We start from the raw sequence: 22,490 nt of genomic DNA on the forward strand, positions 1-22,490 counted from the left end.
TTCAAACCCACACACAGCGAGACCAGCTACAGATACACTGGCATCGCGGCCAGACTCTAGTACTCTGGATGGCGGGCACACTGCCAGTCATAAACTACGAAATATTGCAAATCATACAAAGATTTGCAAGACGCACACAGCTTGTGGATGTTGGCAAGTTCAGCTAGATTAACACATAGCACCGTTAGCCAAAACAGTTAAGATGCAACTTGCGTGTCCAACAATCAGAGCTTTTTGCGTCACTGCTTAAAGACAAACTACAAACATAATAAGTAAACATCCCGGAAAATAAGAAAACAACTTTCCTCTACTGTGATGCTAGTGAATCTTCAGGCACACCTCATAACTTAATTCCCTTAATCCGTTTGAGAAGAAAATTCCAAGACCTTTCTCTCCTTATGCGTCATTCAGAGAAAGTGAAGGAAAGCTAGAGTCAAACTAGTTCCACGGCTCCGGTCCTATACGCTTAACCAGAGGCTGAGGAGTGCTCTCTGGAGGTGTGAGCAAGGTAACAGAACTCAATCCTTGGGTCATCGGCAGTGGTAATCCCCTTGTTTCCTGTGAGTAACTAGTTGCTGCTAGTTGGGGTTGCACAACTGTTTCTGTTTAGGCGGTGTCCAGTCTGCCTCTTCCATTCCCTTATGGCCAAATGGGAGGCGGGCAGCAGGAGAAGAGGGAGGGAGAGGGGGGGGGGGGAAGAGAGAGAGAGAGAGAGAGAGAGAGAGAGAGAGAGAGAGAGAGAGAGAGAGAGAGAGAGAGAGAGAGAGAGAGAGAGAGAGAGAGAGATCATAAAGGGCAGAATGAGTTGGATGCTATTGAGTAATAAAGAATAGGAGCCAAACATCAGACACCATAACACCTTAAAATGCATGTGCACGCGCACACACACACACACACACACACTGATAATGACACACACGTACGCACAACATTCTGAGTCAGAAGCACAGCTGTCCCCACCCTCCCTGCCATCCAGCCTGCTCCCTTTCTCAGAAGGCCCAGGACTCTGGTGCGTCTGCTGAATCACGGACAATGAGCTGGATCACAAGGGCTCACGCACACACACGGGGGAGATACACCAATAAGAAAAATAGACACGCACACAGCATAATTTACTAAAGCTGCACACACGCACACACATTTCTTTCAATGCAGAATGATTACCATGCTGACGAAGATGCAGCCACGGGACCTGGGAATGTCGCTACACACCAATATGTGTGTGAGTCCGAGTGTGTGTGTGCTCGAGGGATTGCATAAGAGCGCAGAGAAAACAAAGGTTACAGAAGGAGAGAGTAAGATTGATCTGCTCAGCATTATAATACTGCTACTTAGTTCCAGCCAGGGGGTATAGAGCCATTGGGTGTAAGGGGCTAACAGTGTAGCCAGGGGCAACAGGGTCAATGCAATCACCCAGCAGATTCCAGACTTATCGGCACGAGAGAGAGAGACTTCACTCAGCCATTGTATGAGTAAACATCAAGTTGGGCAAAATGTGGAACAGATTCAGACTCACTATCCCCATCCTGATAGGTGCATCCCAAGTGGGGTCATTTCTGCGTGGACAGGAGGGTAGAGTGTGATGGTGACATGCACAGAGCTGTGTCTATCAGTGGTCGGAAACCAGCCAGTGTCCTGGTACACACTTACACACAGTATAAATAGGCTTTCATCCATCTAAACCAGAGCGCTCAGCTGTTATAGTGCACTGCTCCACACACACACACACACACACACACACACACACACACACACACACACACACACACACACACACACCTTTGAACTTTAACTTTTAACCCTTTACTGGAAGCTTTCTTAATTGGGATTTGCAGCTGCTGTATAATTACGGAGAGTATAGTATAGACGGTCCCCTGTACGTTGGTCGAAACATCACGGTAGCAGTAGGTTAACGGAGCCAACTCACCAGCCACAGCCTCATCACAAAACTATCTGAATGCACATGGATTCAGGGTTAAGTATGTACCTTTCAAAGATAAATCACCACAATATGTCAGTATTGTATGTTGAAACATCATTAAGTGTGCCATTAGTTTAAACTACTTAATTGATTTGATGGTTCATCCCAATAACATGAAAAAATAAGCACCAAGCTTGAATAGCTACTCAAACGTTGAGATTGGTTAACAGAGTAAAATATAGGTTATATATTTTCCCCAAATGAATGCAGAGAGGGTAAATAGAGAAACACTTAAAACACAAGACAAAAATCACTTGGTGAACATATCCTTTCAAATGTAAAGATATTATGAATAATTATGTAAATTCCACTTTTATTCTGTGTGCGTGTGTGTGTGTGTGTGTTTGTGTGTGTGTGTATGTGTATGTGTGTGTGTGCGTGCATGTGTGTGCGTGTGTCTGCGTGTGTGCGTGTGCGTGTGTGTGTCCCAGGCCAGGTGCTCCTGTCTGTCAGCCCGGACAGCCAGCAGAGCTCTCCCAGTGCAGAGAGGTTACCAGGTAACAATGTGGTGGACCAAACATTTTGCAACCAGAGCCCCTCTAGAGCCATCAGCTCTGCTATGCACTCAATGGCTGCCCGGTACAATACACCTTCTAAGGCCAATACTGGAGACGTTGGAACAAAGTGTATTATTTAAAGACGCTGGCGACACCGTGTTTGTTCAAAGCGTGTCGGAAAAATGGACGGGACAATCATTTCATCATCTCTACTTTACTTCAGTCTAAAATTAAGATCAAGACAAACAAAGAATAGAGATATTTGAAGGGTGATCGTTACCACCCGCTTTTGGGAGCCCAGATCTAAGATAGCCTTTGAAGTTCCATCGTATCACAACACCACCTTACATATCAGAGCTTATGCACCGTATAAACCGGCTCTCTTCACTCACTCACTCCCCTGGTCCTTCCTTCAGTCAACAGTAACTGGTTTCAGCAGTGCCGACCCTAAACCGTATCTCTTTAGGCCCTTCCAGTTTAAAGGCATGGTCAGTTGGAATGTTTGAATCAACACTGAGACCTACCTTTATTCACTTCAGTACAGCCTACTCTAAACCTAAGAACTTAGTCAGGTCCAACCGATCAACACTGAGACCTACCTTTATTCACTTCAGTACAGCCTACTCTAAACCTAAGAACTTAGTCAGGTCCAACCGATCAACACTGAGACCTACCTTTATTCACTTCAGTACAGCCTACTCTAAACCTAAGAACTTAGTCAGGTCCAACCGATCAACACTGAGACCTACCTTTATTCACTTCACTACAGCCTATCCTAAACTGTAGAAGTTAGTCAGGTCCATCCCATTTTAAAAAATCCCTTTTAACCTTAATTTAATTATTTTATAATTAGTGTAATAAAGTGTATTGTAAGAATGCTGCATGGTGATTCAACACCTTCATTGCAGTTCTCCATGTGAGACTTTGTGCACCATTTCTGGATGTGACCACCTTCATTGGGCAAGCATTCCAATCACAACGCACAACACTGAGGAAGAAGGGTACTTACAAACTACCCCGCCGTGGAAGACTTAGCTCCTTCTGGAATAAAGAGAGAAACAGAAGATACAGTTATTATACACATTACATACTTTGATTCTTTTTTGTATACATTCAATCCATACATCTTAATCATTCACAGATCACTCAGATTGTTGTTTTAGAATATTGTAATATAACAACATCACCAGCTGGTGTCACTGTGTCACAAGTTAGAATATGTATGTAGCGCGTTGTCATGGGGTGTCTGATACAACAAAGAAGTATCTTCTTCTGAAAGACTAAAGAATAGTGACTGCTTGTCAAAATGTTAAATACACCGGGCATAAGGAGTGATCAGGAAGGATTCGTGTGTACACAATATGATGTTTGTGTGCATTGTTCCACAGTGCACAGTGCACCAGCAGGGGGAACAGAGCAGGAGCTGAAACCACAGGCAGAGGCTGCTGGTTGGCAGAGGATGCATATTGAGCTTTTGGCCATTATGTGGCTGACCCCTTTAAGTAAGCTAATGTGTATAAGCCTCGTGCAGGAGTGTGCGTGTGTGTGCGTTTAAAAATGGCCGTTTGAAACTGCAACTGAGAAGAGACAACACCCTACAAAACCAGACAACACCGCTTAACGCTGCGAGGGGCTGAATGGTTTTGTTCTATTAGTGGTTGTTTCTGAGCTGTGTTATACCGTAAAGCAGAACAGCACAATATACAACAAATCTGCTGATATCCTTCATCCAGTAACGTTGATACTTTAATCAACACATATCTCGACAAATGGCTGAAGAAAGGGAACATTTTAAACGACATAGAAAGCTATTTACAATACACAACACAACGATTAGTAACCATACAGAAAGGGATTGTGTTGGTTGGTTCCATTTCAATCCATCCCTTCTTTCCCTTCTGCCCTCCCCCATACACTGTCCACCTACTCCTCTGTGTTCCCTCCCTCCTTTAGTATTGGAGATAAGCTAATGGCCCTAATGGAGTTGGGAGCACAGAGAGTAGGCCAAAGTGACTGTTTTGCAGAGGCCAGCAACGGGCAAAGCAGCGTGTGACGTGTGTGTGTTTGCGTTTCACAGCCTGCATAACTTTCAGGCAGTCCCCTGAACAAGACTAATGCAATCACGGAGAAGCAGAGGAAACTAATTTGTGCCTGCTTATTCAACGGGTCTGCTTGTGTTTGTCATAGTACTTTTGGAAAATTGATATAGAAATACACACACACAAACTTGTGTACGTGCATGCGTCTGTGTGTGTATAAGTGTGTGTACATTGTCCTCTCAGTCATGTAGGACACACAGCAGAGGGATGCTGATGCTATTATCCTATAACCAGATGCAGCCTCAAGCTGCAGGCACAGGAAATGGCCTGGTGCTACATCACAGCCGAGGCCGATGCGGATCTTATCCCAGATTCTATTTCCCCTCTTCTTTCTCCCTTGCACCTATAATCCACTTTAAGCAGCCGCAGACATGTAGGGAGGAGCCATCCAGGGATCAGCCAGGGAGAGAACTGATTCAGTCAGGCCTGGTTTGTGTGCATTTGATACCCCAACCCATCCATGCCCTAAAAGCCATGGAAAGTCAGACCAATAACTGATTCTCAATTTTGGCTGACTTTTATGTGTGTCTGTGTGTGCATGTGTCTGTGTCTGTGTGTGCGTGTGCGTGTGTGTGTCTGTGACAGATGTGGCTGTGGTCCATGCCCTCTGCGCCCAGTCTTTGCCCCACAGCGCTGTGCCAAATGAGGGATTGGCAGAATCGGGAAGGCAGTGCCAGGTAGTAAGGTACACACCCTCACCAATAATCCATCGTAAATAAAGCAGCTCATTGTGGGAACAAAGAACAGTGTCCCTGATGGATAGGTGCCATATGAGGCACAAGGACAGGCTGTAGAGTTTGAGTATAGAAGGGAGAGAACTTCAGAAACAAAAAGCCCCACTGGCTTGAGTTCCAAAGTGTGAAAAACCTATCATCTCCCCACATTTCAGGCCAGATATATTTGGAATGGTGTGTGTGTGTGTGTGTGTGTGTGTGTGTGTGTGTGTGTGTGTGTGTGTGTGTGTGTGCACGGAGACCTCGAATGAATGCTCAGAATACAATACCACACATGCAACATTAATGCAAAGACCAAGAGAACAAGTAAATACAGTCTTCAGAGATGAGTCCATGGACACACCTGACATACACTCCTCTGTGGGAGGAAGCTAGATTTATTTTTGGCCCAATGTGACCCCTTGATAGGATCACACCTGGCAGGACATCCTTCAACCTGCAGTCGGCCACGGATCAGGCATCCAGGTCCATCTCATAGTGAGAGAATGAGTACACAGTGTGCAGCAAGTACACATGACCCTAATGGTACACTAGGCATGGTATTCATAACAATGCAGCACCACTATCGCAAGGATAGCTCTCATTTATTTTACTTTTTAAATTAGAAGCATATGCAAGTGAGGGGATTGACAAGGTGAAAGATTGTTTTCCCCTAAACTTGTCATAGCATTGAACTGATTCATCACATCTGGGCGATGAATCAGAGACAGCAAATGTACAAAAACATTGTCTATGGTGAAAAAGAGCTGGGACCAGAGTGTTTTGAAAACCAATTACCTTATCAGCTCTTTATAAATTAGTGGAGACTCTCACAGTAATCTCAGCAAATGAGCGTTGTGGAGGTTTGGAGTGAATCCCACTTTACAGTGAGGGCTATTTTAGTGATGGTACAGAGTGCTGGTGAAGCATAGGCCTACATTTCAGTATCAAACCGGGTTTCCACTTCTATATCAACGTGTGCCTTCATAAACACATATCACAGTACGTGTGTGCGCTTGCCCAGGGAGACCGGCTTAATAACATGTTTGGATAGAGCTGAAACCAGGCAATCAACACAACGGCACAGGAGGGAAGCACGGCAATGGAGCCAATTACTGTACTGAAGACGTAGCCAGCAGCTAGCTCTCCTTATCACACATAGGAACAGTGATGAGAAACATACAACAAAGGAACTCACACGCCGCATTTTAAATATTGGATTATTTTTATGAAAAAGGGAATTCAAATCAAAAAGGAGCTCAGATGACTTTCTATCTGCATTTCTATGTATGTATAGACACAGGTTACCTAGAACCAGTGAAGGATGGAAGGAGGTGTACAAAGGAGTAGGATCACTAGCACTAATCTATGGACGGCTGGTTTAAGTGCCACATATAAAGCCCACTAAGTGAATTAACTATCTGTCAGTTGTGGGCTGAGGGCATTGGCCAGAGGTCTTAATGAATCCCTCGAGGACCTGTTAATGCTGCCAGCCAACGGGCCGCACGGGGCCAGGCCAGAGTCTAACCCCCTGGTGTTTGTGACCAGTGGAAGCAGACAGTATGTGTCATGTGTCCTACCAACCATAACAAGACACCAAGGCTATGCAACGACACATTAAAACAACCAATCCCCATTAGTGGCAATGACATAAAAACAGAGAAAATAAAGTGCGAGTGTGTCTAGTGGATGTGCTTCATCTGGTTGTGTGTGTGGACATGCTTGTGTGTGTTTGTGTGTGTGTGTGTGTGTGTGTGTGTGTGTGTGTGTGTGTGTGTGTGTGTGTGTGTGTGTGTGTGTGTGTGTGTGTGTGTGTGTGTGTGTGTGTCACAAGGGGGATGATTCCATTTGGGTAGGCTTTTAATCTTCCAAACGATGGCACATGACACTCCACTCCCAAACCCACGCCTCCACTGGTGCCTTGTAATTGTCAGCACTTAGTGAGCGTGTGTGCATGGGACTGAGGGTAGATGTGTGTGTTTGTACCTATGAAGTAAGCAGACATTAATTATAGGATCACAAAGAGGTAGAGAAGGATGGGGACGTATTGAAATCAGGAGTAGCAGGTAAAGGGTTTGGTGTCACCCTTTACCTACAGACTCAGGCTGTCATGGACAGAATTACAACTTTCTTGCTTTTTATAAATGAGCTTGATAGCCATCTCATACACACTTCAAGCAAGGTGACGACGGATAGCTACACAATATCAAGTGCATTGGAAACCAAAAATAGTTATCTTGTATCTTCCTTGGACCTAGAGGCAAAGCATTTGGAAGCTGCTTTTAGATGAGAGTAATGGTAATTAACCTTGTGTGTTGCATATTCACTTGGGAGGCAGTTTAGAGTTGGCGGTGTTACTGCAAAATAGGGAAACACCAGCCAGATCAAAGTACCTCTGTAGTTGCAGTTGTAGTTTTAAATAATATGTTTAATATTTAATATATATGTAATCCACCATAAATTATTCACATCCTCCATAAACACAGAGGCTCTCTGTGTCTAAATGCTGCTGACTATTCTTTGCAGTTATATTTTGTAGTACAAAAATAACCAATATTCATCCAACAACACATTTAGTATGTAGGTTTAGGACATATATTTGATAGTTGCCATCACATTTATACATTAATATACTTTTATAAGGGCGCTTTCTCACCTATAGTTCAGTTTATTTGGGCCGAACATTCGGCTTATTTGTTCCAATGTTAAGAGGTTATCCAGCTGAGCTGCTTTGAGACTTTGTGTTTGGTTTCAGATCATGTTCTCACCTAAAGTGAACCTAACCGTAGTTTGTCTTGAAGTGACCAGAGACCCAGAGTTTGACTGTTTGGTCCGTACCATTCGGTACCAAGTTCTACTGAGCCCTCACACCTTGGCAAAGACACCATACTATCAGAAGAACTGCTCCCCTGTTCTGTTCTTAAGGAGACGCAGGCTCTGGCTGAGCAGAGCCCCAGACTGGAGGAGTCACTGAGGGTCAAGAGCCCAGGCCGAAGGGCCAGTGACCATTAACAGAACATTAAATAACTACCATTCAACATGGAAAGAAGTTTCAATGGAAACAAAAGTCAAGCATCCCCGTATCTAAAGAGATGAATGTGGTCCATCTCTCTGCCTATTGTGTGTTCCAGAAGCACAACAGAAGCATTGGCTAGTAGCTTAAGCCCCATCAGTGCTGCCAGCCAAAAAACAAGAAAATCCTAATTGGACTATACACATTCAAATTAAATCTGCAACGCCTCAGTGGCAGATTTTATCTGGAGATAATAGAGAGAGAGAGAGACGGGTGAAGGAGAGATGGGTGGAGGAGAGATGGGTGGAGGAGAGATGGGTGTGTGGCTGACAATTGGACATAGAGAGTGAGAAGAGGGGGGTTAGGGAGTGAGTGGTTGACTGGCAGGTGTGTTTACTGCAGCTTATTCTCCAAAATCAAACAATTAGCCCTCCAACAAAGAGCTGTCTGGTGTCTGTTTCAACACACATACAGGCGAGTTGCACAATCAGCAGAGAGAGAGAGAGGCAGAGAGAGAGAGAGAGAGGCAGAGAGAGAGAGAGAGAGAGAGAGAGAGAGAGGCAGAGAGAGAGAGAGAGAGAGAGGGAGAGAGGGAGGCAGAGAGAGAAAGAGAGAGAGAGAGACTAAGATAGAAATTAACTGTACAAGTTCATTTTAATATTTTAAATTAAGTTCACTAGATGTATGCATCCAACATAAGGTATTTTTTTGTAACTGTAAACAACATACATGGACCTGCCTAACAAGGGTCAATATATAGCCTATTATCACTGGTGGATTGTTTAAACAAACCCTACAAACATTTTCAGATGGAAAGCTCAGGCTAGGCCCAACCTCCCTCAGCCATTCAGTAACACCGGTGTCTGCCAACTGGTGGAAGGCCCTTCGGCTGGAAGGAGGCAGGTGCATCACTCAAGGGCTTAAACACAACACTGATGTGAAAGACACAGCCACAGGGATGGGTTTATCCAATCCTTCCTGTAAAGCTAACCATAAGGCACGAGTGGTTACTTTTATAACGTCATATATTAATGGCATGAAGACCTTTATGATGTGCAGTTTACACTCAAAGCTACCGTAGAGTAGGCCCTGACTTACAGGCTAGCCTGATGGGACATCTCTCTTCAGTGACTGTAATGTAATCAGATGCTAGGAGTGTGGATAGACTGTTTGAAAGAGGAAAGGTGTAGTTCTGTGACCCAGATACCCACAGAATGGAGCAGGTTGCTGAACAGGATCTTGCCTGCAGCCTGCACGCAAATCACTTGATTGTTGCATGTGAGTTGAGGGTTTTAAATTAAAGCTTATATGCAGTATGCGACATGAATGAAGATATCTTCCTGTTCCTTTGTCCTGCAGGTGAGAGGACGAGAGATACAGAGAGAGGACGAGAGATACATATAGGATGAGAGATTGAGATAGCGGATGAGAGAGATACAGAGAGAGAGGATGATAGAAACAGAGAGCTAATTTCCCATGGGAAGGAGAGGAAGAGTGACAGTGTGATCTCAGACATTCCTTCATTGCTCCATCACTCCCTCCTCTCATGCTTCGCTCACATATGACCCCAATTATCTGGAATACATAATTCATAAAGTGATCTAGAAAGAGGTGCTGCAAACATCAACTCATGTTCCTAACACTGCAGCCACAAGTGAAATGTAATGTACAAGGGGAATGCAGTTTATTTTCCATTCTTGATTATAAATAATAAAACATCAAAACACAACGAGCTATCTTGCAGTGTTTGTTGATTCTGCGGTTGAGGCAGACGTCTGAGCGGGTAAATAACTTGGATCTCTCAGCATGTGTGTTTGGGTTTATTTGATCACATTTCCCCTCGCACACAAACACACAACCAGAGACACACGGGCAGGGAGAGCTATAGGGTCATGTCTAGACATTTCATTTCACACTCTTTGAAGTCTGTCGCCCGCTGGCCAGAAGCAGCAGATCTGGAGGGTGAATATGAGCGCAACAGGGACCTTTGAAAGGGTGACTGTAGGGGAACAGTGGGGCGCTGTGTGCAAGTATGTGCGCATGTGACAGAGAAAGTGAGAGATTTTGCAAAACAACGAAAAAGATGGGTTGAATAACATATTTCAAGTCCGAAAAAGTTTGAATATATGTAGTAGATGTATTTACTTGATTACTTATACACAGGCTAAGTCACGATAATACCGATATGCATTTGACTATCTTTTGAGGTGTTTTTTGCTCAATTTGTTGGATACATTGAGCTTTTTAAAATATTCAGGTAATTCCTCTTAATTTTGTTAACCTGTGGAACTAAATTATAACCAACCTTATGACACTAACCAATATCTTCTTGATATAAGGATAAAAAAAATAATCTGGTTTTGAGGTTCAATCTGTCAATCTTTAATACCGTGTATAATGAATAAAACATTTTGGATTTCTAATGAATTACAAATAAAACTGAAGTCCTATGATCTCCTATGGAGACCGAATTCATATAGAGCCCACACCAGAGAGAGCCAGAGAGAACAAAAGAAGATTGGTCCTTGTTTCCAATCAGCTTGCCATTCTCACTACCTGCGGTCCTTCAAACATTAACCCAATGGCTGATTTGAGCCCTTAAAGAAGGTCTTTGTAAAAGTATGTGACAATGAAAGGTGATTTTCTGAAGAGGCCTAGCCAAAAATGAATCATTGCAAAAATTCTGCAAACTGCAAACTCTGAACACTGGAGCAAAACGGTGGTAGTTTCCCATAAATCGCCAGCATAACATCGACTGAATGGGGGGACATTTGTTACTTCTATTCTTTTGGTAAGTACTTGGCTGCTTGCAAAGTCAGCCTTGCGCTACATATTTAAAATAAACAGACCCAGAACCAGCTGGCCGATAAGGGCCGCATGCACACGCAATTCAGCACTTAGAAGAAAATAGACACAGCTCGGACACACACAGTGCTTCCCAATGATAAACTCTTACTTTAAAAAGTACATTACATACGTTAGTCCTGCTACTCATGGTCACATTTAACTTTTATCATCTGACATCTTCAAAGCCACTCTGTGAGCAGACCAGCCATTTATATCAACATTTTGACCAGAATTGAATCTGAAAATGATTGTCTTCTTGAATGTTTTCCTTAAAACTATTTTGATTGTGAGCATAACAACAATTATTAATTTTATGATGATCAATATTTATACACAAACTCCCCCTCCTGCGTTTAATACCTAAGTTTATTGTGTTTTACAACAGAGGCAAGAACTGTGGTTGTTTGACAGCCATCTTTAAATTGAGTCTATAGAATATATAGCAAGCCATGTTACATTAACTCAAGCAAGTACCACAGTTGCTGATCTCCCTCATTTCCCAGCTGGCTTCCACCCTCTCACTTTCATTCACTATGAGGTCATATTCTTGTCCCAGTGGTTGCTGTAGGCATTTTTTTTCACTTGGAAACCAACAAGATGCCACCAGAGAGTGAGTGTTGTGACAGAGAGGAGATGGATAATGAAACACAGAGACATGAGAGGAGTGAGTGGGAGGAGGACTTAGAAAAATAAATGACAAAAAAGACTGAAGCAAGGCAGAGACATTGTATGAGAAAAATACAGTGACCACGACTGCTTTAGCTTCATCATGCATTGATCTCATGTAAACTCCTCCTAGAATTAATAACAAGCGTTGGAGCCTGCAGCCAAAGTCCAGCTAAGTCCTCAGTAAGCTGTGTTTAACCTGTTCTTTGTGCACCGGTGTTGGTTTTGTGTGTTATACGTCCGTTTCTTGCTCCTGCTTCATTTGTATAGAGAATGGTACAACCTCAATAGCTGGTGAACAACATTCTGTTCAGAACAACAGGTTTAAAATGAAGAATGAGCTTGATATCCCAGGCCTCTAATTAGCATTCAACCACATTACCTATTTCACAGCACATTCTTCATTTTGATGCCAAAGCGCTAATGAATGAACCAATTCCAGCACAGTGCTGTGTAGAATGTTTTCCCACTGGTTTGCCATGCTGAAAACAACCCATTTTGGATGAGTTTTATGAGGAGCTGGATATAGTATAGAGCTCGTAAGTCACGCCCCTTCCGCTAGACCCCCATCGGACCTCTAGGCTAGGAAAATTAGAATGGGAGTCAATGTAAAGTAATTGATTATTTTCTGGTCCCAGTCATTAAATGCCTTGGATTACACATGTTTTGTGTGGGTCCAAATAATAATTTTTCATGCAAAGAGTTTGACAGTATATTTTATGATTCTCACGGCTGTGGAAAAGAAGTAACGAGACAGTGGTGATGCTGCCTCTTCTGCCACAGTCTACGGAGCGCTCTATAGGAGTTATCAGATCAAGAGGCCTGTGTGTTTGGGACGCGAATGTCACCCAAAATGTGTTCCGAGCGGGATCCGTTTGTGAGTGGTGATGTATATCATACGTGTCGTGAGCAGCGAAGAGTTGTAGTCCACAAAGCAATCTAATACAAAAACTAACCGTATCAAACTTGTACCAGCTAAATTGTAGCATTTGTTGCACAAAAAATTATATTAAAAAATTCACAGACAACATATGTTGACATTCATGGCACAATCCAAACGGGACCAGAAAATCTTTGGTCGTCAAATGCATTTTTAGAAATCGATCATAAAGCTCCCATGTACCGGAAACGGAAGCATGCAACATACAAGCTCTATTGTACAAAGTGTTTACACGCAATGCATGACGTTTAGGATCTCATTAAGACAACTCATTTACACGCATGCAATCTAAATAAAACTCCTTCCCGTACGTTGCACCTTGAGGAGCCGTATTCAAAGCCATGCTGTTCCAGTGGAGTCGCCGTATAGACACCAGAGGCTTGACCATTATCTGGCCCTCTGGCTTGTTACAGAAACTTTGATTGCCTCCACACTTTCTCCACGCCTGTCCGAGTCCCTGACAGGCCGGGTCCCTCCCAGCCAGTGACTCCCTGGCCGGCAGGCGACAGAAGTCACGGTAACAAGGTGAAGCTGCAGCCATCACAGCGGGGGGAGACCGTGTTCCCACATCAGCTCCTTAGTTAAGCGGGTTGTAATGTCTCACTGAGGTGTAATGACAATCGGAGTCTAGAGATTAAAATTCATGCTGTGTGTCAAGACCTCCCTCCACTTCCCCTATCCCACCCCTTTCTTTCTCTCCCTGTTACGATGAGGGTTGGTGTCACAGCAGTGTTTTCCAAAGGCCATTCCAGAGACACTCTCCATGCAAAAGAACATCCAGTGACGCAACATTGTTGACGACAATGCTGTTTTTATGGCGCATCACAGCTGCGTTGCATGCAAGTCTCGGCAGAATATGGCATTTATGTACGACCGTTGTCTTGGCTAAAAGGACTTGAAGGATGCAGAGCAATAGGGAATGCACAGTTGGCCTGCACCAAAGTGCTCTGGTCATCTCCCAGGCATCCAGTCGACATCAGCTGAACAATGTCCTCCGTGAGGCCAAACAGGACAGCTGCTCCCACCACCACTGGAACGAATGCAAAGTACATCCATGGAGATTAAGGGATATGTTGCACATTTATAAACATCTACTCCCACGGTATGTGATGGAAATAACCAGGGAAGGAATTAATGAATTCCATGAAGAAGCATGTTGAGCTTGAAGTAGTTGAAGTACCATGTCTACTGAGGGTTAAAATATATTGTTAGTATTTACTTATTTTTAATTGGAGACATTGAAGTTGTTCTGGATAATGCTGTAAGCTTGTGGAAATAAAGGTCTTAAAGTCTTTCTATGACTTTGACCTCAATTTAGCTTGCAATAAATCTCCAGGATTCCTTGTATGACAACTAGGCTATGTACTGCAATTCTCTTCCCATGGTAACATTTTACCAGCAACAGGAATCCAAAAGGACTGAGAAGCCCTGGTCGGAGGAAGGACTTTTACAATGTAACCTTACATCAGCATGGGTCTTACCAACGGTCCATAGTTAACACACCAGACACCAAACAATGGAGGCCTGCTTTGATTGCAATCTTACTTCTCTGCTGCAACTATTCTTTCCTGCGGGAAAATGTCAGAGGGTGAGGATGATTGAAGACGTCCATCAGTCTGCCCCCGCCCTGCCCCTTGCTCCTGAACCCTTTTCTGTTGGTAGCGGTCCTGCCAAGCAGCAGCTCTTTCCCATTACCATGCAGAGCCATTCTGCCTTTAAAAAGATCAACGGAAACAGTACAGAGGGCAGAGGAAAGAGGGAAGGGGTGAGGTTGGGATGAGGAGAAGAGAATACATAGAAGCTCCTTCAGTGCTGAATGAGTATGAGAGAGGTTGGACGTGTGATCTTTACTTGGCATTGGATCACGTAATTTAAATATATCCAAGAAGAGACTAAATTGCACTGGTGGTAATGATACCGTACAGTATCATTTAATTTTACAATACTGACCCAGAAACTTTACATGCCAATTAACTACTGGTCAATTTAAACCGATTACTATTTAAGACGTATTAAAACAATAATTCCAGACTCAGACTTTTTGTGAAAAACACAATTATTCATTGTAGTTCAGACGACACAGCATGGAAGCTTTTCCTGATTAAAGATTGGCAAACAGAAGCCTGGTGACTACCAAGCATGCATTTCTGTACCTGTGCCCTGGTCGGGTTTAACAGCACAGACAGACAGCTTACCCTATCTGTCTGTGTACCTGTGCCCTGGTCGGGTATAACAGCACAGACAGACAGCTGAGCCTGTTGGCTCCCGATCAGAAGTGGAGGTTGAACGGGCCATGCCTTACTGCTCTGCTCAATAGGGCAAGAGCATACATTCAACTAAATAAAGAAGATGGGGTGCCGGGCTGGGAAGGATGGAGGAAGCTCACTATGTGGTGAGGAATGAGATAAAGCCTGCAGTAAATGGAATAAGTATTTCCATGCTAATGAGCCATTCAAGGATTAAAGCAGCAACAATAATCCAGTTATTGTGCGTGCCAGGGTGATAATAAGCACAGCGGTTCACCGACCGATCCAAATGAAAAGATGGCACAGAAATTTACCAACAAAGCAGAAGGCAGCAACCAGAACAAGATAAGTTATAGACTTAGTTGGGAGTCAAGGGCATTGTAGTTTCACAGTCTAGTCATTTGCCAGCTGGCATGAGGTCGCGGAAATTAGGGACCCAGACAAGGGTCCCATTGCATCTTTCCATCCAAACCTTGTGAACGCAGCCACAACTGAGATGATCCCTTGACACGAAAATTCTAAATAAAAAGCCCTGGTATGGAAGGCCTTACCTGCTGGGGCTCTGGGGCCGTCTCAGTGGTCTCCTGGATAATGTGGAGCCTCAGCCCGTACCAGCTGACTGAGCGCCTGCAGGCCAGCGGCCCCTGGTCCCTAGCCTGCTCTTCACTAGGGAGAAGCAGCCACGGACAGGCCATGGCGCCTCAGGAACACACCGCACCGCCTCGGCAGCAGAGGGGAGAGGCTGTGCTCTGTTCATGGTGAACCGCTCAGCTTAATAACTGCTAATCCCAGAAAGAGATTTAACACTGCATTTTAATTGGTGGGTATTTTGTACCTATTTCAGCCCGTACCAATAGCAATTGTCTCTCTCTCTCTCTCTCTCTCTCTAGGTATAAAAATATTTACATATTTATCATGAATATTCCTTATTGTTTTAGCCTCATTTGGATCCACAGCGTTGAGCTGCCAGAGGACAGGATTACCTGGAACCACTGAGGTTCTGCGTGGAGAAGGTTTGGATGATAAATCCATTGAAGGAAAAGTGAGATTCCATTTGTTTTACAACCTCAGGCTCTTTCTGTGACTAGACAGAGAACCCACGAGAGAGAGAGATATGCACTTTGGCCTATGGCTAGCTGAACAACGATAGGAGGGGAGAAATAAGCGTACACCGTGCAAATTCTTTCAATCAGCCCGAGACCCACTGCCGCCACAGGACCAAACCACCGCAAGAAACACAACGCACAAACAACAACGCTCTTTCTAGAAGGCCCCGTGAACAGCGTGGGTCCCTGAAGAGCGCATGTGCAGGCAGAAGACTTCCCCAGATAAACAGAAAACACGAAGAGGCTGAGATGATGATTCAGATCTAAGGAGGACAGAGGGAAGTAGTGACCAAACATTAACAACCTGAAGCAGGAGAACTGGTTAGAACAACAAGCAGCAGAGAACATGAGACGTGTGGAGGCCTCTGAGCATCTGCTGAGGGTCAGGTCAGTGTGGGAGCAGTGCGGCCCTCACACGGGATCCATTATGTTCTGGAAACGTCTCAGAACATAACACACAAGGAACACGCACTGATCCTTTCTATTCCCCTATTCTATTCCATCAGTAAAGCACCATACGGCAACAATAAGATGACTCATCAACAAGTATGATCTGAAGAAAGGTGAGCACCACGTTTTCGTTATGTTGTGGACCCACAACCATTAGCAATTATTTCTTACAAAAATGCTAATGTTTCCTCTGCGGGAGCTGGGAGTCTGGGCCATGCGTTCCAGATCACTGAATAGCTAATGTGGCACAGGCTACCACGCTGTGCAACTTACAACACACACACACACACACACACACACCCCAATTACTTTTCTTATAATTACTTTTTTTAATGAATTACCTATTATGCCTTGAGCAAAAGTTGAACAGAAATGTGTGGTTTTTGAGATTGCCATGACCCCTGAGAAATCAAATCAATCTTGTTCAATCCTGCCGGACCTCCCCTCCTTTTCCTGGTCACCCTGGAGGTATAATTCTATAACACCAGACATGCCCCTGGCTCACTACCATGCACCCACACAGGCTTACACTGTCCCTGCAAGCCCCCATCTACAGCGGCAGTGAAGCAGCAGAGGCATCTAGCAGGCTGGACGGATACCTCCTCTGCTCGTCACATGTAACCGTCTACCTCGTGGCTTCTCTCCCTCTCATTGTCTTCTGTGAGTATCGCCAACACACAACCCCCTACCGCTCCCACTAGTCTCTGCCGCCTCTGGCTGCTGCTCACCCGTTCAGACAAAGACAGAAGACACCATCCCAACAATAGGCCAGCGACGGCAGCCCTCCTACACGCTGCAGTCCAGACCCAGACTGTACCCAGGCTGTGGTGAAGTGGCCCAGCTGTACTCAGAGAGGGGCTGGGTATTGCTCAGTGATCTGTGATCACCTAGCCTTAGAAGAACAACACTGTACCCATGTTTTACATGTTCACAGTAAAACCAGGAAATTGCAGTTTATAGAAAAATGTAATCAACTAGTTCAAACAAAAGGTTTTTTAATGATGTCAGGATTTCCTTTTAAGCTTGAAAGCCAAAAGAAATATGCCCAGTCAGGATTTATTACTCTGAAATTCAAAACACTCTAGCGCTTTTTATCAGAACTGGTGCTCAGCAGTCTGTTCTTATGAACTGGTGCTCAGCAGTCTGTTCTTATGAACTGGTGCTCAGCAGTCTGTTCTTATGAACTGGTGCTCAGCAGTCTGTTCTTATGAACTGGTGCTCAGCAGTCTGTTCTTATGAACTGGTGCTCAGCAGTCTGTTCTTATGAACTGGTGCACAGCAGTCTGTTCTTATGAACTGGTGCACAGCAGTCTGTTCTTATGAACTGGTGCTCAGCAGTCTTTTCTTATGAGAGCTGGTGCTCAGCCTTCTGTTCTTATGAGAGCTGGGGCTTAGCAGTCTGTTCTTATGAGAGCTGGTGCTCAGGAGTCTGTTCTTATGAGAGCTGGAGCTCAGCAGTCTGTTCTTATGAGAGCTGGAGCTCAGCAGTCTGTTCTTATGAGAGCTGGAGCTCAGCAGTCTGTTCTTATGAGAGCTGGTGCTCAGCCTTATGTTCTTATGAGAGCTGGTGCTCAGCCTTATGTTCTTATGAGAGCTGGTGCTCAGCCTTATGTTCTTATGAGAGCTGGTGCTCAGCCGTCTGTTCCACAGGACAGAGTAGCTCTACTACATCGTCTTTCTCTAACACAGACTGGTCACAGAGGTGTTAAAGACACGTCTAAAAAACAGATCCATATGTCCTTGTAACGTTGTGGTAGTAGCAAGAGCTCATGGTCCTGTTCCCTCGTCATCTGACGTCCATATCTCTCAGTCAAACATGCCGGCTCAATTCTGATAACTTAAACAACCCAGAGTTAAAGTGGATGGGTTGATATATACCCAACAGAATTACCATGGAAGTATTTTCCCTGTTGTTTCCATCTCCTCCCTGGCATCATTCCAATACAGACCCGACATTTCACCTGGAAGCGAGTGTGCGTGTTATGGATGTGTGATCCAAAGGCTAGGCCTTGCATAAAGAAAGTATTCGCTTCTGAGCTGTAAACTGTATTGAAAGAAAACAATTGTAAAGGATGACCATATGTAGGTCATATATTCCTGCCTTGCACCCTTGTTGCAGTCCTAGTTTCCTATTGCAGAAAGCTGTTAACGTCACACCACAACCAGTGTGTGTAGAAACACCTTTATTCATACCATCTCTAGTCCAGGACCTCTCTCTTAGCCCACACCACCTCTCTTAGCTCGCAGAGAGGAAGACAAACGGAGCGATAGAGATGTGGATGAAAGGAAGAAGTTACCTTTGGCCAGTATATAGAATATATAATATGTAATACATAGGCCTGCCTCATACCCATATGCACCAATGCCAACTCTCAATAGAGCGATTGGTTTGTGGTTGACATTAATGATTTATCTAGTGCCCAGGAGATCCACTGCTTTACGAACAAAGTTTTGCCCTTGCTGTGTAGACTGATCACAATTTCTCTTAATAAATGTCCCTGTATTAGTTGTGATCATGTTGTATTGTTGTATTGTATGGTTTGGCACAATGAGATCATGTGAATGTGAGCCTGTGATGTCACTCCATTTCTACAGTGCATAAGTTGGATATGAGATGGGATAGGGCTGGTGGGTCCATGTGTTTTACAGTGCATCCTCCTGCTAAACCCCTTGGGGCGACACGACTTGAATGTGGGAATGAGTGCCAAATTGCCAACATCATGCATTCACTATTTTGTATATGCAGGCTGCAAACACATATACACCTAAAATGTGTTCTTTAGTTGACCACAAAGTCAGGAGGCATAAATTGAGGCAGGGGTGGTAACAGGAAATCTAATGAGTCACTTATCTTATCCTGTTACTTGTACATAGTGCAAATCGTTCACTTCAAGAGTGACCACGGCCTGCGAAGAGGAATCCTGTGTAAGACAAAACATCAACCCCACAATCCTTACCCCCCGCCATTCACAACCGTAAAGTCATAATAACACAGGGGCACTCTCTCACTCTCACACACAGAAATCACAACCCTCCTGTTGGGTAATGTGAGTGTGATCCTTACCTGGAGCCCTCGGCGCCTCAGAATACTGGAGTCATCCATGTCTGTTTGCCTTTGGTTTAGTCCTTAAGAACTCTGTGTGGTACAGGTTTACCGATCCTCCCACTCGCTAAGCTAAGCTCTCAAAGGGCAAGTCCAGGCACTTCGTTAGAAGCCGGGTAATGTGGAAGAAGAATGTCCTGAGCTTATCGGAGCCATCAACCCTCAACAGATACACGACAGAAACAGAAAAAAACACTCCTGTGCTGAAGAAAAAAGCTTTGTGAAGCCTATTTTGGTCGAGTCAATCCATGAACTGATCTATAAAGTTGGTATCCAAACACCCAGAGGCTCTTGAGTGCTTCACGAGGTGTGTCTGTTCATACAAGGTAATGGAACACAGTCTCCACGTTACATAAACCTGAACCTGGCGGGGCACTTCATGAGCCGAGAGGCAGCTCAGTGGTCACTCTTGTTCTTGCGGGTAACAGCGCTGCGTGGCGTGAGTGCCGCTGGAGAGTAAAGCACAGCGGTCCATTCATCTTCAGTGAGGGACCACAACATCACCGCCCTGGCTTTGACTTCTCCCGCCTGCTCTGCGGTAAACGTCAGCGGGTAGGAACCAGCGTAGAGCCGCGTTGGAGATGACCGAGTGAGGGATGTCCTCTCCTCTGCTCTCCCTCTCTCTGGATCCCGCTCTCACGTTCGCTCGGCAAAGCACGTGTTGTTCCCCTCCGCTCCTCTTCCATTCATCCGTTCAGTAAAGGCCACGCCCCCCTTTCTCTCCCTCCCTCTCGCTGTCTCCCTCCTCCCGCCCACACTCTCTCGCTCTCCTCCACCACCAAGGCTGCAGTTTGCAGCGCTGTCCTTAGTTTGGAATCCAGCGTCCTCCAGCTCTCATCGGTCCTTCCCCCTAAGGAGACAGTCCCCCTGCCTCCATTATTTACGGACAGGTTGTGATTTAAATGAATGAGGACAGCAGATCCTCGGCAGAGGGAAGAAGGGTTTCGTCAGACGTAGAGCGTAAGACACAGGGAGAAGGACTCTCTACTGTCTGCCTTCATCTGAACAGCTCTAGGTCTGATATGACATACAAGACGTACACAACGTTTTGAGCAGAGCAAATACACATATCTCTCTCAAACTGATGTTCAATGTGCTTTCTTTTCTCCCATAGAATATTGGACAACTCCACGTCTAGAGGAGGTGCTCGTCCGAGTAGAGCTTCACCAATAACTGTTTATCTTGCTAACCTCAATGCCTCTCTCATTCCAAGTCCTCTGTTTAATGTCAACAGAAGACAACACAAAAGCCTATATCCACACAGGAAGCAGCTTCACCGGCCGGACAATAGTACTACACCAAGCAGGGAGGGGAACAAGTAAGTGTTTGTTTGGTAGCAGCGTTCAGTCCAATGGCAGAGAGTTCATGCCACCTTGCCCTTCATCTCCATGCCAACAAGCCAAGACCTGGAGCCCCATTGTAAAGGAGCATGAACGCCAAAGGCCTCCCACACAAGCTGCACCCATCGGCACACACAAACACCTCCCATCACCCTACGGCCATCTCCTCATGGGGTCTTCATATCCTTGGAGCGCTTGTATTCCACGGTCTGTAGAACGACAAGGGCAACAGGCTAGGAGGCAGAAAAACTATCTTTCAGTCTTTCTAAAAAAATATATTCTTTAGGTTCCTCGCTCTGCTCCAAAGATTGGTCTTTGATCCGTTTCTCCTTCTCTTATTCTGCTTTCTTCTCCCCTTGGTCCCTCTCTCTCGGTGGTGTGTCAGAATGCACACAGGAACTCCCCTCCCCTTTTTTCAAGCTGTTCTCTCTCTCTCTCTCTATTGCTGCCTCCCTCTCTCTCTCTATTGCCGCCTCCCTCTCTCTCTCCATTGCTGCCTCCCTCTCTCTCACCATTGCTGCCTCCCTCTCTCTCTCTATTGCTGCCTCCCTCTCTCTCTCTATTGCTGCCTCCCTCTCTCTCTCTTGCCATTTTGCAGAGGCGGCCAATCAGGCAGCAGCAGGAGGCTGGGTGCCGTTATGTGATGAATGGATGGAAGGCGGGAGCTCCGCCTCCCTCCCGCTCATCACTGCAAGCCTTTCTTCTATCAAAACAAGAACATGGGCGCGACACACACACACACACACACACACACACACACACACACGGGAGGGACAGGCTGTACTCAGCGGTTCATACTTTCTTAGCGGACAGGATGAATAAAGCATGAGGCCAGTGATCTGAGGCTGGGTAGGATTACGTATTCAACATGATTAATTTAACCACTGCCTGTTCTCCATTGTGTGTGAAGCACTTTGTAGTCTTCTACTCTTTTCCCCCCTTTCTGATTCATGTCACGTTATTGTCATTGCCTTTGTCAATTGTGCTGTGCCTTAGGTGCCGTCATGCCTCTGATGTAATTAATCAATCACTTTGGTGAACAACCAGGTTTTTGTCAGAATGTGTGGAGTGAACCAGTGTGAAGGGTGACATATTAACAGATGGAAAAACACAGACGTTGAGAAAGACCAAAAAGGAGTTAGGATAAATTGTTGTTTAGATGGGATTGAAGAAAGAGTGCGATACTACTTGGTGCCAGACTGTGTTCACGGTGGATTTGTCCATTCAAAACATAACCGACGTGCAATAGTGCCTCGTCTTCAATGTCTCAGTGGAGGCCGACCAAACACTGATGGTTGGGGGGAATACGGTGGCCCCTCCCTGGTGTATGTGGCCCCGGGCTCGGAGGCCCCGTGTGTTAATGAGAACAGAGGCCAGAGGCCAGGGGAGAAGGTATGGAATGTTGTTCAATGTACAGGAATGTTCATACAGACACAGTGGCATGGTGACCTGGCTGCTATTTATATGAACAATCTATACTAATCTAACT

General features: G+C 45.0%; 1 protein-coding gene across 4 annotated transcripts in view; it reads right to left on the reverse strand.

The window, feature by feature from the left end:
* mast2 (microtubule associated serine/threonine kinase 2) overlaps positions 1–22,490 on the reverse strand; it is a 105,416-nt gene that overhangs the window by 46,690 nt on the left and 36,236 nt on the right. For all 4 annotated transcript variants that reach the window (XM_079740095.1, XM_079740092.1, XM_079740091.1 and 1 more), the window contains exon 4: positions 3,488–3,519. In XM_079740095.1, coding sequence (XP_079596221.1) covers positions 3,488–3,519 — 32 coding nt within the window. The remainder of the gene's footprint in view (positions 1–3,487; positions 3,520–22,490) is intronic.

Source organism: Pollachius pollachius, assembly GCF_949987615.1.
Source record: "Pollachius pollachius genome assembly, chromosome: 7".
NCBI lineage: Eukaryota > Metazoa > Chordata > Actinopteri > Gadiformes > Gadidae > Pollachius > Pollachius pollachius.